The 14628-nt window shown below is 45.2% G+C and overlaps 1 protein-coding gene across 2 annotated transcripts in view; it reads right to left on the bottom strand.

Moving 5' to 3' along the window:
• Nucleotides 1-14628, bottom strand: part of LOC122922544 (aromatic-L-amino-acid decarboxylase-like) — a 287546-nt gene that overhangs the window by 51635 nt on the left and 221283 nt on the right. For both annotated transcript variants that reach the window (XM_044273181.1, XM_044273180.1), the window contains exon 12: nt 11378-11476. In XM_044273181.1, coding sequence (XP_044129116.1) covers nt 11378-11476 — 99 coding nt within the window. The remainder of the gene's footprint in view (nt 1-11377; nt 11477-14628) is intronic.

The following is a 14628-nucleotide window of genomic DNA, read 5'->3' as shown; positions in this document are numbered from 1 at the left end:
CCTTAAAAATTACCCTGCTGTGTCAGAGCTGCTGCATAAAGTGCGGGCCGTCTGTGAGCGCTTTCGGCGTTCTCACCCTGCTGCTGCTCGCCTGTCAGCACTGCAGCGTAACTTCGGCCTTCCCGCTCACCGCTTCATATGCGATGTGCCCACAAGGTGGAACTCCACCTTGCACATGCTGGCTAGACTGTACGAGCAGCAGCAGGCGATAGTGGAGTTTCAGCTGCAGCACGCACGGGTGAGTCGCTTGGCGGAACAGCTCCACTTCAACCACCAATGACTGGGCCTCCATGTGAGACTTGTGTTCCTTGTTGCACTGTTTCGAGTACTCATCCAACATGGCCAGTGCCGATAACGCCGTTCTCAGCGTTACTATCCCACTTCTATGCCTCCTTGAAAAAATGCTCCTGGCGATGATGGAAGAGGATGTGGCACAGGAGGAGGAGGAGGGATCATTTCGTAGGGTTTTCGGCCAGTCATTCCCAAGTGGCTCCGAGGGTGGCTTCCTGCACCCACAAACCCAAGGTACACAATTGTCCAGCCAGGGCACAGTTCTGGAGGATGACTAGGTGGAGGAGGAGGAGGAGGAGGAGAAACCATGTTCACAGCAGGGTGGCACCCAGACCAGCTCATGGCCATCACTGGTGCAAGGATGTGGGAATACAGAGGACACAGACGATACACCTCCCACAGAGGACAGCTTTTCGTTGCCTCTGGGCAGAGCGATTACATGCTGCAGTGTCTCTGCAACGACCGCCGAGTTGCCTACATTCTAACTTGTGCTGATTACTGGGTGCAGAAAATTTAAAAAGGTTTCAGACCACTATCCGGCGCTGCAGGCATAAAGATCAGTCCTTGAGATGAATAGGATTCTTTTTATTATTAGAGTCAACGCGTTTCAAGGGCGAAATGCCCCCTTCGTCAGGACAATATACAGAATAAAAATACACTTGTGTTAGGGATATTTAAAATGCTGTTTTGGCGGGTTAAACAAGGGGCGGTTCAGGGTTGGGGTGGGCGTGCTTAGTAAAATGAGGCTAATTGCTAGTATCCCTTGGCAATTAGTAGCAGATGATGTTCTGTATCTGACACTTCTGTGGTGTGCAGGCTAGATAGCGTGGAGTCAAGCGATCCATGATGTAGTTAAATAAATACATTGTTTCATTCATAATATCCATAGTGATACATTTCATGTTACATTAATTAGTTTGAATCGAACATTTCATAGTACTGATAGTGATAGGTTGAATGTTGCGGCGCTGCTGTTCACTGTGAGACCGCAGCGGACCTTCACATAGAGCTGTGTGCGGCTCTGGCTCCCCGCTTTCACCATGCAGCGGTTCGCCTGTCTGTTATTCCTGCAGGGTTTGCCGGCTCTCCTGCGTGCTATAATACTCAGCGCTGCCCGATCTCTCAGACCGGGATCCTTACAAACCACAGGTCGGTCTAGTATAGCGCTGCTGTTTTGTAACTGCTATGTTCTAAATAGTGATTTATGCGCTAATTGTTAGGGGGTTCTGGATTATTATTCCCAGAGGAGGTCGTCTGATTTTAATATATATATATATATACTATGATATCTAATTGTCACCATATGTCGGCCACTTATATAGAGTATAGAATGGTGAGATTAATACTGGTTAAAAATCCTTATGGCCAATTTTGGTGTTATGCCAATATGTTATGATTTATAAAACACACATATATATATATATATATATATATAGAACTTCCATATATGGGATGGAATAAGAAGCATCTATTAATATTACACTAATAACTAGTGTTATAACTATATGGCTATCAATAATTTACAGTAATTAAAATTGATTAGACCCTTATTTCTAATATGGACCTGATGGATATACTACAGGGTTGTATGGCGGGATTTTTCTTGAGATACAAATATATTAGAATATTCTAAAAAGCGGTGTATACATTATAATATAGAAGCCAATATGTAGAGTGATAAGGTAATAGCCAGTAGAAGAGAGAATATTACTAGTAGTGATAATGGAGGGTACATAGTGACTGTCAATAGTTTATAGATGGCTAGGTAGGTATATAAATGTGTTGTATGGGTGTTATAATATATATAGAGAGTCTATAGAGGAAGAGGGGCATCTCTACACGCCATACTCTTAGCCCCGATTGTATGAATGAACGTTGTACGGATATATATATCCCCGTGCGTGCGTACACGATGGTATGCCAGTACCCGTCAGTAGACCCAATTCGTGTTGGAGTTTGTAGTGATAAGGACTGATTACTGGGTGGCCACGCTGCTGGATCCCCGTTACAAGGATAATGTACCGTCCTTAATTCCCTCACTGGAGCGTGATTGTAAGATGCGCGAGTACAAGCGCACGCTGGTAGACGCGCTGCTGGTGGCATTCCCACCTGACAGCCGGGGCACAGTGGAAGCACAAGGTGAAGGCAGAGGAGGAGGAAGAGGTCGCCAACGCAGCTGGGGCACTGCCAGCACCTCAGAAGGCAGGGTTAGCATGGCCGAAATGTGGAAAAGCTTTGTCAGCACACCACAGCAACCAGCACCACCAGCTGATATGGAACGTCTTAGCAGGAGGCAGCATTTCACCAACATGGTGGAGCAGTATGTGTGCACACGCCTACACCTACTGAATGACGGGTCTGCCCCCTTCAACTTCTGGATCTCCAAATTGGGCACATGGCCTGAACTTGCCCTTTACGCCTTGGAGGTGCTGGACAAGCTCACATTCATTAAAATGAACCAGGCATGGATCCCTCAGGACTTGTCCGTACCTTGTGCAGAATAGACATGTATACCGGCACTAACCAGCCATTGTTATATTGCAGCGCAATTGCTCATTCTTGTATTTTGGATAGTTCACACTCTTTTAGAGTGTACCCTAATTTAATTTTTTTTTATTCAGATCAAAAACCTGTGTTGGCTACCTCGTCCTCCTACACCGCCGCTTCCACCTACACCACTACGTGCACCGCCTCCTCAAACTCCTACTCCATATGGAACTCCACCTCATAAATCAAATTTTTTTTTTTTTTGGTGTATAGTGCCACTGCTATACCTGGTAGACAGATTAAACAATAAAAAAAATTGTCTGTTACATTTTATGGTGAAATTCACCAATTTTTGGGTGTGATGTACCACTGATATACCTAGTAGGCCGGTTCAAAAAAATAATAATTGTCAGTTACATTTTCAGTTGAAATGCAACAATTTTTGGGTGTGAAGTACGACTGCTATACCTATTAAACCAGTAAAAAAAAACATTTGTCAATTACATTTTAGGGTCAAATTCACCAATTTTTGGGTGTAATATACCTTTCCTCTACCTAGTTGACAGCTTAATAAATTTCAATAATTTTTATTTTTTATTTTTGGGTGACAATAAACAATTGTTTTCTGTCATAGACCCCTTCTCTACCAAGTAGACAGGTTAATACATTTCTGTAATTTTTCTGTTACATTCTTGGGTTGACATTATCCAATTTTAGACGTGAATAAACCTCCTCTGCATAGGTGACAGGGAATAAAATTTCTGAAATGCTTCTTAAGGACTATTTCACCTTAAGGGCTGATAACTTTAAAACGCTTTGACTTATCCAGGCCATTCTGAGATTTTTTTTTTTTCACATATAGTACTTCATGACACTGTGTTTTTTTTTATCTTTTACTTTTTTCACTTTCTCTTACATTTTTTTTTTTTACCCAGACCCATTTGGTTCTTGAAGATCCAGTGGGTCTGATGTCTGTATAATACAATACAATACACTATATAGTGTATTGTACTGTATTTTACTTACACTTTGTCTGAACAGATCTATGCCTTTAGCACAGATCTGTTCAGCACCATGGACAGCAGGATGCCTGAGAAGGTGTCCTGTTGCCATGGGAACCTTCCCCATCTGCTCGGTTATGGCCACAACTGAGCAGACGGGGAAGGGTAAGGAGGGGGGCGCCCTCTCTCTGTGACCCCATCCTGTCTGGGGGCTGCAAAGGCACAGCAGCCCCCCGATGGGAGAGGGAGGGAGCTCCCTGACCCTGACTGTTAACCTTTTCCATACAGCGGTCCATACGGATGGTGGTATGGAAAGGGTTAAACGGCTGACATCTGCACAGCTGTCAGCCGTTTATAACAGAGTGTCAGCAATGTGCTGATACTCTGGTATAACCACTGAACACCAATGAATTTTCAAGAGGAGGCGGGCGGAGGATCGCGATCCCGCCTGCTGCACCGCCTGCCTCCCGCACCACTCACAACCCCCCACCTGCACCACCCGCCGGCATAAAATCATTCACTTTTTTTGAATGATTTCAGCCGGCATCCTGTTCAGATCAACCCCCGCGGCGCCGCAATCGCGATTTAAACTTAGGACGTACCGGTACGCCCTAAGTCCTTAAGGGGTTAATTGATGCGCACCACCTTCTTTGATTCAATGCTTAAACTTAAACAAGTTGTACCACATTTGCACTTCAATAATTTGTCCCACATTTCCGCTATACTCTGTTGGCCAACATTTGCGCCTCAATAGCTTTTCCCACATTTCCGCTTGACTCTTTTGGCCCACATTTGGGCTTCTGTAATTTGTCCCACATTTGCGCCTCAATAGCTTTTCCCACATTTCAGCTCGATACCCAATTTTTTTTATAAATTTATCTCCCTTAAATTTGGTCTCTTTTTATCATGCTCCCTCTCCGGCCTGGAACTCTGATTCCCCGCCACCCGTGATCACCATGGTAGGCACATAAAAGAACATTGAAAGTTGATAGAGCAGATATCAAATTGGATCATGAACATCACGGGGACGTGCAACATAGTGGGTTAGTAAATATGCACACGCCTACACGAACTAACTGACAGGGGTCAGCCCCTGCAACTTCTGGGTCTCCAAATTGGGCACATGGCCTGAGCTTGCCATTTACGCCTTGGAGGTGCTGGTCTCAGTGGCGTCGCCAGGGGGGGGCCAGAGGGGGCCACGGCCCCCCCTACATCATGCTGTGCCCCCCCATGTGCCCCCCCAACTAAAATGCGCCCCCCCCCGCAAGTGGCACATGATGGGGGGACGACTTACTTAATAATGGCACATTGGGGGGGGGGGACGACTTACTTAATAATGGCACATAATGGGGGGGGACTTACTTAATAATGGCACATTGGGGGGGGACTTACTTAATAATGGCACATGATGGGGGGAGGGACTTACTTAATAATGGCACATAATGGGGGGACTTACTTAATAATGGCACATGATGGGGGGGACTTACTTAATAATGGCACATGATGGGGGGGACTTACTTAATAATGGCACATGATGGGGGACTTACTTAATAATGGCACATGATGGGGGGGACTTACTTAATAATGGCACATGGGGGGGGACTTACTTAATAATGGCACATGATGGGGGGGACTTACTCAATAATGGCACATGATGGGGGGACTTACTTAATAATGGCACATGATGGGGGGGGGGCTTACTTTATAATGGCACATGGGGGACTTACTTAATAATGGCACATGATGGGGGGGACTTACTTAATAATGGCACATGATGGGGGGACTTAATTAATAATGGCACATGATGGGGGGGACTTACTTAATAATGGCACATTGGGGGGGGGACTTACTTAATAATGGCACATGATGGGGGGGGACTTACTTAATAATGGCACATGATGGGGGGGACTTACTTAATAATGGCACATGATGGGGGGGACTTACTTAATAATGGCACATGATGGGTGGGGACTCACTTAATACTGGCTCATGATGGGGGGGACTTACTTAATACTGGCACATGATGGGGGGCCTTAATACTGGCACATGATGGGGGGCCTTAATACTGGCACATGATGGGGGGGCCTTAATACTGGCACATGATGGGGGGGGGCCTTAATACTGGCACATGATGGGGGGGCCCTTAATACTGGCACATGATGGGGGGGCCTTAATACTGGGGCAAGTGGACGTTTCAGGTTGTCTGGATGTTTCAGGTTGTCGGTCTGTCATCCATTACCTGGATGATTTTCTGTGTTTGGGACCGGCGGATTCACAGGTGTGTCAGTTGTTGTTTCCACGTTACAGTCGGTTTTTTCATCCATTGGTGTGCCGCTGGCGGACGGGAAGACGGTAGGGCCCACGACTGAGCTGAGTTTTTGGAGGATTGTTGTGGACACGGTAGCTATGGAGTGTAGGTTACCGGAGGATAAGTTGTGCGACTTGCGGGGGGAGGTGGACAGGGCGAGGAGGTCGGTTAAGATTCGTTTGAGGGATTTATCATTGTTGGGGAAGTTGAATTTTGCATGTCGGATTATGCCGATGGGTCAGATTTTTTGCAGGCGGTTGGCGGCGGCCACCGCGGGGGTGACGGCAGTGCATAATTTTATTAGATTTGGACGGGAACTGCGGCGTGATCTGGAGGTCTGGGCTCGGTTTTTAGCAGAATTTAACGGGAGGGCGTTGGTGTTGGGGGATGCGGTGGACAGCGTGGATTTTGATTTGTTTTCAGATGCGGCAGGGGGGGTTGGTTTTGGGGTTTATTGTAACGGGCAGTGGTGCGCAGATCGCTGGCCTGGGTCGTGGGAGGGGAAGGGATGGACTAGGAATGTGGCCTTGCTGGAGCTTTTTCCTATTGTGTTGGCATTGGAGTTGTGGGGGGATATGTTTCGCAACCAAAAGGTGAGGTTTCATTGTGATAACATGGGGGTGGTGCAGGTGATTAATAGTTTGTCGGCTTCATCTCCCCCGGTGGTTAGGTTATTACAGCATATGGTGTTGCGTTGTTTGGAGCTGAATGTGTGGGTGGTTGCAGTCCATGTTCCGGGTGTTTCTAACGGTATTGCGGATGCTCTTTCTCGTTCGCAGTGGGAGCGCTTTCGGCAGCTAGCACCAGAAGCGGAGGTCGTCGGGTTGGAGTGTCCGGTGCTGTTGTGGGAGGTCTTGGAGGTACTGTGAGCGGGTTGTTCAGGGCTTCCTTGTCGACCGGTACGTGGGCAGCATATGAGGGTGCTTGGGAGTGTTGGGTTGGTTGGTGTGACATGCTGGGTGTGGGGGTGGGAGCGGGTGAGGTCCCCTTGTTGTTGTTCTTGGGGGAGAAAAAGGAGGAGGGGTGGTCGGTGGCACGAGTGAACAAGTGCGATTGGCATTTGGCTTCAAGTTGCGGGGGTTGGTTGACTGTACAAAGGCTTTTGTAGTGCGGCAGGTGCTGAAGGGTTGGCGGCGGGGAAGGGGTGTAGTATTTGCCTGTTTGCAGTGCCGGGTTGCTCGATGTGCCCAGTTTTTTGTTTGGGTCGGTATCGGGTTGGTAGGGGGAAGGGAGAGTTCCCTCTTTTGCGGCATGCTGATGGGTCCTTTTTGTCCAGATTCCAGTTCATAGCGGTATTGAAGCGGTGCTTAAGGGAGTTGGGAGTGGATCCGAAGCGTTATACGGGCCACTCGTTTCGAATTGAGGTGGCGACGGAGGAGGCCCGCCTAGGTATGAGCGAGGAGGTTATTAAGAGGATTGGTAGGTGGGAATCGGGACGATTTCGTTCGTATGTTCGCTTAGGAGGTCTGTAGGGGCGGTGGTTTTGGGCCCTGGCAGTAATGAGTTCGTTTTGTCTGCTTATTTCGTTGCAGGTGGTTCTCCGGCTCTGGTGTGGATTATCGGCCATTCGTTTGTGTTTTGGGGGGCGTTGAGGGCGGATGTGAGGCCTAATGGTCGTCAGTTGGGCTTTGATAGGGAGGTGGCGGCCATCCGGTGGCTGGGTTACAGAGGTATGTTGTGGGGGGGGATTTTGAGGGAGGTTCACAGGTTTGTTCAGCTAGACCAGCCTCCGGATGTCTTGGTGCTACATGCGGGAGGGAACGACTTGGGTATGAAACCGGTTAGGGAGCTGATCAGGGATGTTAAGTTCGACCTGTTACGGTTGTGGGCGTTGTTTCCCGGGATGGTAGTGGTGTGGTCGGATATAGTTCCCAGACGGCGTTGGCGCAAGACGCTTTCGGTGGAGAGGATAAATAAGGCCCGGATAAAAGTGAACAGGGCGGTTGGGAAGTTTGTGGCGCGGAATGGGGCAGTGGTGGTGCGGCATTTGGAGTTGGAGTCCGGTATTGGTGAGTTTTGGAGGGTGGATGGTGTCCACCTCAATGCGGTGGGCATTGATTTGTGGTCATTGGATTTGCAGGGTGGGATTGAGCGAGCCCTGGGTTCATGGAGGGCCGCGCAAGCTTGAGGTTAAGGATCAAGTTGCGCGTCTGTGGCGGTAGGAGGTCCTGGAAGACGGTGGTAGGGCTTGGTGTTTGTGGATGGGAGGGCCTCAAACGGTGGGGCTGGACTCCCAGGTGTGGATAGTTGGTTGGTTTCAGTGGGTGACCATCACTCGGTGTCTCCGAGCTGGAGTGATACGGCTGGAGGCAGGGTGGCTTAACCGGGTGTTTGGGGCATCAGCTGGAATCGAATCGGGGCTTCTAGGACCTCCTTCGTCAAGGTTTATGTATAATATTGTTATGTATATTGTTATATATATAATTATATGGATCTTTACATGTTATGTTTGTATTAATAAAAGGCTGCTGTGGCCATTTAATTCCAAGATACGGTGTTGTGTCATTTTTGGTGGGTTGGGAGGTGGGGGGTAAGGTAGTGGAGGAAAAAGTGATGTGTAAGGTGGGTGTGGAGGACCTGAGGAAATTCCCCATAACCTTATCATGCTTACAGTATGCCAAACGGAGCAGAGACTAGCCTCAAACATTCTGGTACAAAGTCATTTGGAGTGATGAGACTAAAATTGAACTGTTTGGACACAACCATAAGGCCTCTTTCACACGAGCGTGTCCGGATGCTTTGCGGCAAACCCGCGCGAGTAGGTACGCAATTGCAGTCAGTTTTGACTGCGATTGCGTTCCGTTGTTCAGTTTTTATTGCGCAGGTGCAATGCGTTTGGCACGCGCGTGATAAAAAAACTGAATGTTGTACCCAGACCCGAACTTCTTCACAGAAGTTCAGGTTTGGGTTCAAGGTTGTGTAGATTGTATTATTTTCCCTTATAACATGGTTATAAGGGAAAATAATAGCATTCTGAATACAGAGGGGAAATTAGATGTTGCAGAAAAAGCATATGTAGATGACCCCACGCCAGAGCATCATTCACTTTGGTTACTAGCTCAAAGACAATACAACTTATACTTAACTGAATTTACCCAGAAGCGCCTTATGGTTCAGAAACTGAACATTTTTTCTGAAGGGGATAGGAGTGGGAGAGCTTTGGCGTACCTGGCCAAAACAGAAGTCCCACTAACAGTAGTACCAGCTCTTTTTACTGCACCAGAGGAAATATGTGACCAATTTGCTAGTTACTACGCCTCATTATATTCCTCTAAAACTACTAAAACCACAGAGGAGGTAGTACTTTTTCTGGATACTATCCTAGTAAGGGAGCTAGTGCATTCAGAAAGGCAGTTATTAGATGGCCCCATAGTCCTGCAGGAAATCCAACATGCCATATCATCAATGGCAGGGCTGGCCAACCTGAGGCTCTCCAGCTGTTGTAAATCTGCAACTCCCAGCATGCACAGACTGCCTACAGCTATTAGCCTACAGCATGGCATGGTGGGAGTTGTAGTTTTACAACAGCTGGAGAGCCACAGGTTGGCCATGCCTGATCTATGGCAAAAGGAAAAACTCCTGGTCCGGATGGCTTCCCTGTGGAGTGGTACAATTTCCAGATTGAGGAAGTGAGTCAGAGGCTCAGCAAGTTATTTATGTATGCTCTGGAGGGTGGGGCCCTGCCAACATCGTTCCATGAAGCTACTATAGTGGTCATACACAATGCAAGCACGTTTCTAAATCCTTTTGCAGAGATCACAGCTAACTGCGCAGCTGCAGGAGCCCATTATCACTGGCAACAGGGCTCCCCATAGAGAACGCAGGGACTTTTTTTTACTGTCTCCTCCTTTTCCATCGCTGCATACACAATGTTCAATAACCACTTTTTACACAGATCTGGAGGTGGCAATAGTCCTAGCGATCATATGATCAAATGGGGCCAGGTGTCTGTGCTAGTTTCAGGGTCTTAGCAGTCCTAGATTAGCTCTGTAGTGAGGCTGTATGTCTTATTTGGAGGCTGTATTCTCCCTGTAATTGGGGCTAACATGTCAGCCTAGTTACAGGTGGAATCAGCGATAACATTTTTTTAAATGCAATATTAAATGGCCCCGAAGTTTAAAAGTAAAATAAATTATGAAATAAAGATATAATATATATATATATATATATATATATATATATTTTATTTTTTATTTTTTTTTAAAGCCATCGGTGCAGCTTCTAGCCCTGCCCCAGGCGACATCCCATATATCAAAATGGCCATTACAGAAATAGGACAAAATTAACTGAAAGATTTTAGAAAAAAAAAAGACTATTTTTCCCCCTTAACATTTTAAAATTAAAAACCCCAAATAAAAAAACACAAAAATGCCAAAATAAAAATGATAAAAATAAAGCCCCATGTATCACTAAAAACATTTTTTTAATAATTTACTTAAAATATACATGTAAAAAAGATGGAAAAAGTCAGAAAGCCAGGTCTTGAACTACTTAAAGCGCTGCTGAACAAAACTGTCAGCAGTAAATGTTATTAAACATAAATCTCACAGTACAGAACTTATGGGGTCATTTATCAAAAAGGTGTAAAGTAGAACTGGATTAGTTGCCCATAGCAACCAGATTCCACCTTCCATTTTTGACAGCTGCTTCGGAAAATGAAAGGTGGAATCTTATTGGTTGTTATGTGCAACTAAGCCAGTTTTACTTTACACCAGTTTGATAAATGACCCCATTAGTTTTTAAATTCCTAGACGTTCCTACGCGGATACTTAGGTGCTGACATACTGCACATGCTGCTGAAGCTAGTGATTCACTGCAGCACTTGCTCCAGCGATCTAAATAAATGCCAGCATGAGGAGGGGTGCCAGAACAGTATAACTTTCAAGCAACAATAACTGTGTAAGGGCTCATGCACACAACCGTTGCTTTTATCTGCATCCGATCCGCACTCTTTCACGGGTCAGATGTCAACCCATTCACTTCAATGGGGCCGCGAAAGAGGCAGCTAGAACACGTATTCTGTCCACATCTGTTTGTCCATTCCATGGCACCTACAAAAATATAGAACATGTCCTATTCTTGTCTTGACTAAACACAAGGATAGGACTGGTCTATTATGGGCAAGGGGCTAAAATGATGACCTCACACAGCCAGTATCCATGTTTTGCAGAACACAAAAACAGCTACAGCAGTGTGCATGAGCCCTACATTTATTTTCTGCTAATGGTAACGTGACCACATGAAAGAAAAATTGTGTTACGTTGTTATTTGCGATCTTAAATCTATTTACCTTTCGTATATAATCCTGAAGTCCTGTCACGCCATACATTCTTAAGACAAACCACAATTTTAGAGATCGAAACCTTCTTCCCAGTGGGATCTGCCAATGCTTTCCAAAATAAAAATAAAAATATAAAACTTTAACCAAGGCAGACATATTCACATGTTTAGAACTGTGCTGTCAGCAGTTAGAATGCAAACAGATTTTACGTTTCTTCTTTAACTTTAATATTCAAATGAGTTTCCACATAAAAGTGCCTGAAATTAAAGAGGTTGTCTGGTTTTCTCATATTGATGATCTATCAGGATAAGTCATCAATATTAGATCGACTCCCAGCACCCATTCCAATCAGCTGTTTGAAGAAAACGAAGAGCTCATACGAGCTCTCATGTGTTCTCCTCACTATTAGGCCTCTTTCACACTACAGTATGTCCATTTCAGTGTTTTGCGGTCCGTTTTTCACGGATCCGTTGTTCCGTTTTTTTGCTTCCGTTGTGGTTCCGTTTCCGTTCCGTTGTTCCGTTCCGTTTTTCCGTATGGCATATACAGTATACAGTAATTACATAGAAAAAATTGGGCTGGGCATAACATTTTCAATAGATGGTTCAGAAAAAACGGAACGGAAACGGAAGACATACGGATGCATTTCCGTATGTGTTCCGTTTTTTTTGCGGACCCATTGACTTGAATGGAGCCACGGACCGTGATTTGCGGGCAATAATAGGACATGTTCTATCTTTCAACGGAACGGAAAAACGGAAATACAGAAACGGAATGCATATGGAACACATTCCGTTTTTTTGCGGAACCATTGAAATGAATGGTTCCGTATACGGAACGCAAAAAAACGGACCGCAAAACGGAAAAAAAAACGGTAGTGTGAAAGAGGCCTTAACCAGCTCGCCATTGCAGCAGCGGATCAATGTAAATACAGCTGCTCCATTTCATTTGTATAAGCTTCAAACAGCTGACTGGCAGGGCTGGAAGTTGGACCCCCACTGGTCTGATATTGATGACCTTTCTTGAAGATATCAAGGGAAATGAAGAAAAGGAGAGTTCTTGTGGGTACTGCTTGTCAAAGAAAAATTTCAACTGAGTAGTCTTGGTATATCCGTTTGTGTAAAATAGGAATGTGTTTCACGGCTGGACCAGCCCCTTTCTCAGTTATCACACAGTGTTGCTATTTTACACAAATAAATGGATATACCAAGACTACTAATGGTAGACTGGCCATATACTCCACAGGGAAATTTCACAGTGGGGCCAATGCACTTGGCCCTCCTCATGTCTGCAGTCCAGGTACATAATGATCAGATCCTGGAGCATCAGGTACTTATGCATCTGGGTAGAAGCCACAGGTGGCCTCCTGAAGTCAACTGTATCACTGTCCTCAGTAAGGTGATAGGGCAGTATTTTGTTCTGCATTGTGGTATTTGTTTTTTCTGGACCAGTATTTGTGCTGCACTCCGGTATTGCAGGCCCAGTCTACTTCTGTTGTACCTGCCTACTTATAGCTTGTGTTGGCCGGCCTACTTGTGTAGCCCCAGTCTTCTGTCAATTTGGACTCATCTACAACATTGGGTCATTTTTTTTTCCCCCAGGACCACTTTTAGTTCCAAGTCTGCCCCTGAGGACTATGCAGTTGATAAGATTTCTTCGGCAAGCAGCGCCTGCGAGAAATCTCCTTTTCTTCATTTCTCTTGATACTCTTCAACCGGATTTTGTCTGTTGAGACAGCATCTTCAAGTACCCCTATTTGGCACATTGGGTTGTTGTGCGTCCCGTAACTCTCCAAGGAAAGTGGTTTTTATACCCTCCCCTCTCGTTTTTATGGTTATCCCAGGTGTTATTCTATGGTCTTTATGTGTAGTTTTTGAGATATTTAGAAGATCAGACAACCCCTTTAGGCTAGGTCTACATGACGACATTTGTCGCGCGACAATTTTCATAATGGTAGTCTATGGTGTCGCACTGCGACCATGCTGCGACTGTCACAAAAAAAACATTCAAAATAGATTTTTCTGCGACTGTTGCGTCGCTTTATGTCGTAGTGCGACACCATAGACTACCATTATAAAATTTGTCGTGTGACACATGTTGCAGTGTAGTTGTGCCCTATGGCTCGCACAATGTTGATGTGTAGACCTAGCCTTAATCCCTGGATTTGCAAAGATCTTGACATGTTAAATATTCTCGAGACCCAACACCCATTGGCTTTTAGCTGTAAGATATTGATCTTCCATACATCTCCAAGCTGCATAAGAATGTAAGAATATCTGTACCAAAACCACATTAAAAAAATGCACATAAGTCTGCACTATTGATTGCGGTTTTGAGGTGTTATTGGTGTGGTTTTTGTACTTTTTTATGCAGAACGTGTTTATGTTAAAAACCCATTAAAATCTATGTGAAAAACCCCTACACCTAAGGGCTCATGCACATGAACGCATTTTTTTTCTGTGTCCGTTCAGTTTTTTTTGTAGCCCGTATGCGGAACTATTCATTTCAATGGGGCCACAAAAAAAACGTAGATGACTGTGTGCATACCGTGTCTGTATGTCTGCAAGTCATTCCGCAAAAAAAATAAAAAATAATGTCTTATTCTTATACAATTTTTTGCCGGACCGGAAAATACATACAGTTGTGTGCACAAGCCCTAAGGTGCGGAATTGCACAATTTTAAAATCCGCATGGCTCTGTCAGTTTTAACATCCGCATGGTAGGTCACTTCCCATGCATATAAAATATGCAAAGTGTACACCAGATTTGGGAGATCTCATTCACTTTGCTGGTACTGTATTACACTTGTTTTTCTGAAAGAAAACCTGTGTTGAAAAACCGCAAGCAATTTGCCTCGTGTGCAGTTACCTATAACCCAAGTGCAAACAAGTGCGGGTGAACCCCATAGCCACACTAATTTCAGTGTGGATTTATGTGCGGTTACATAGCAACGTAGCTGCACCAAAATGTGCAATTTCTAATTGCGAATTTTGGAGCAGATTAGATGCGATTTTGCCACTCACGCTTCATGGAAAAGAGTGAAATCTGCAGCTTAAAACCACAATAAAATCGACATGCTGCGGATTAGGAAATCCGCATGGCAGGTAAAATTCAGCACAGAAAAAAATCTGCAAAATGTACATAAGATTTGTGTGCAGCGTAATACAGTACCGGCAAAGTGAATAAGATCTGACAAATCTCATGTACACTTTGCTTTTTTCCTTAGGTGCAGAAATGTACCTGTTCTGCATATTTTAAAA

This window comes from Bufo gargarizans, unplaced genomic scaffold, assembly GCF_014858855.1.
Source record: "Bufo gargarizans isolate SCDJY-AF-19 unplaced genomic scaffold, ASM1485885v1 fragScaff_scaffold_459_pilon:::fragment_2:::debris, whole genome shotgun sequence".
Lineage (NCBI taxonomy): Eukaryota > Metazoa > Chordata > Amphibia > Anura > Bufonidae > Bufo > Bufo gargarizans.
Note: the sequence above shows the minus strand (reverse complement) of the source record. Positions and strands in the feature narration are given on the sequence as shown.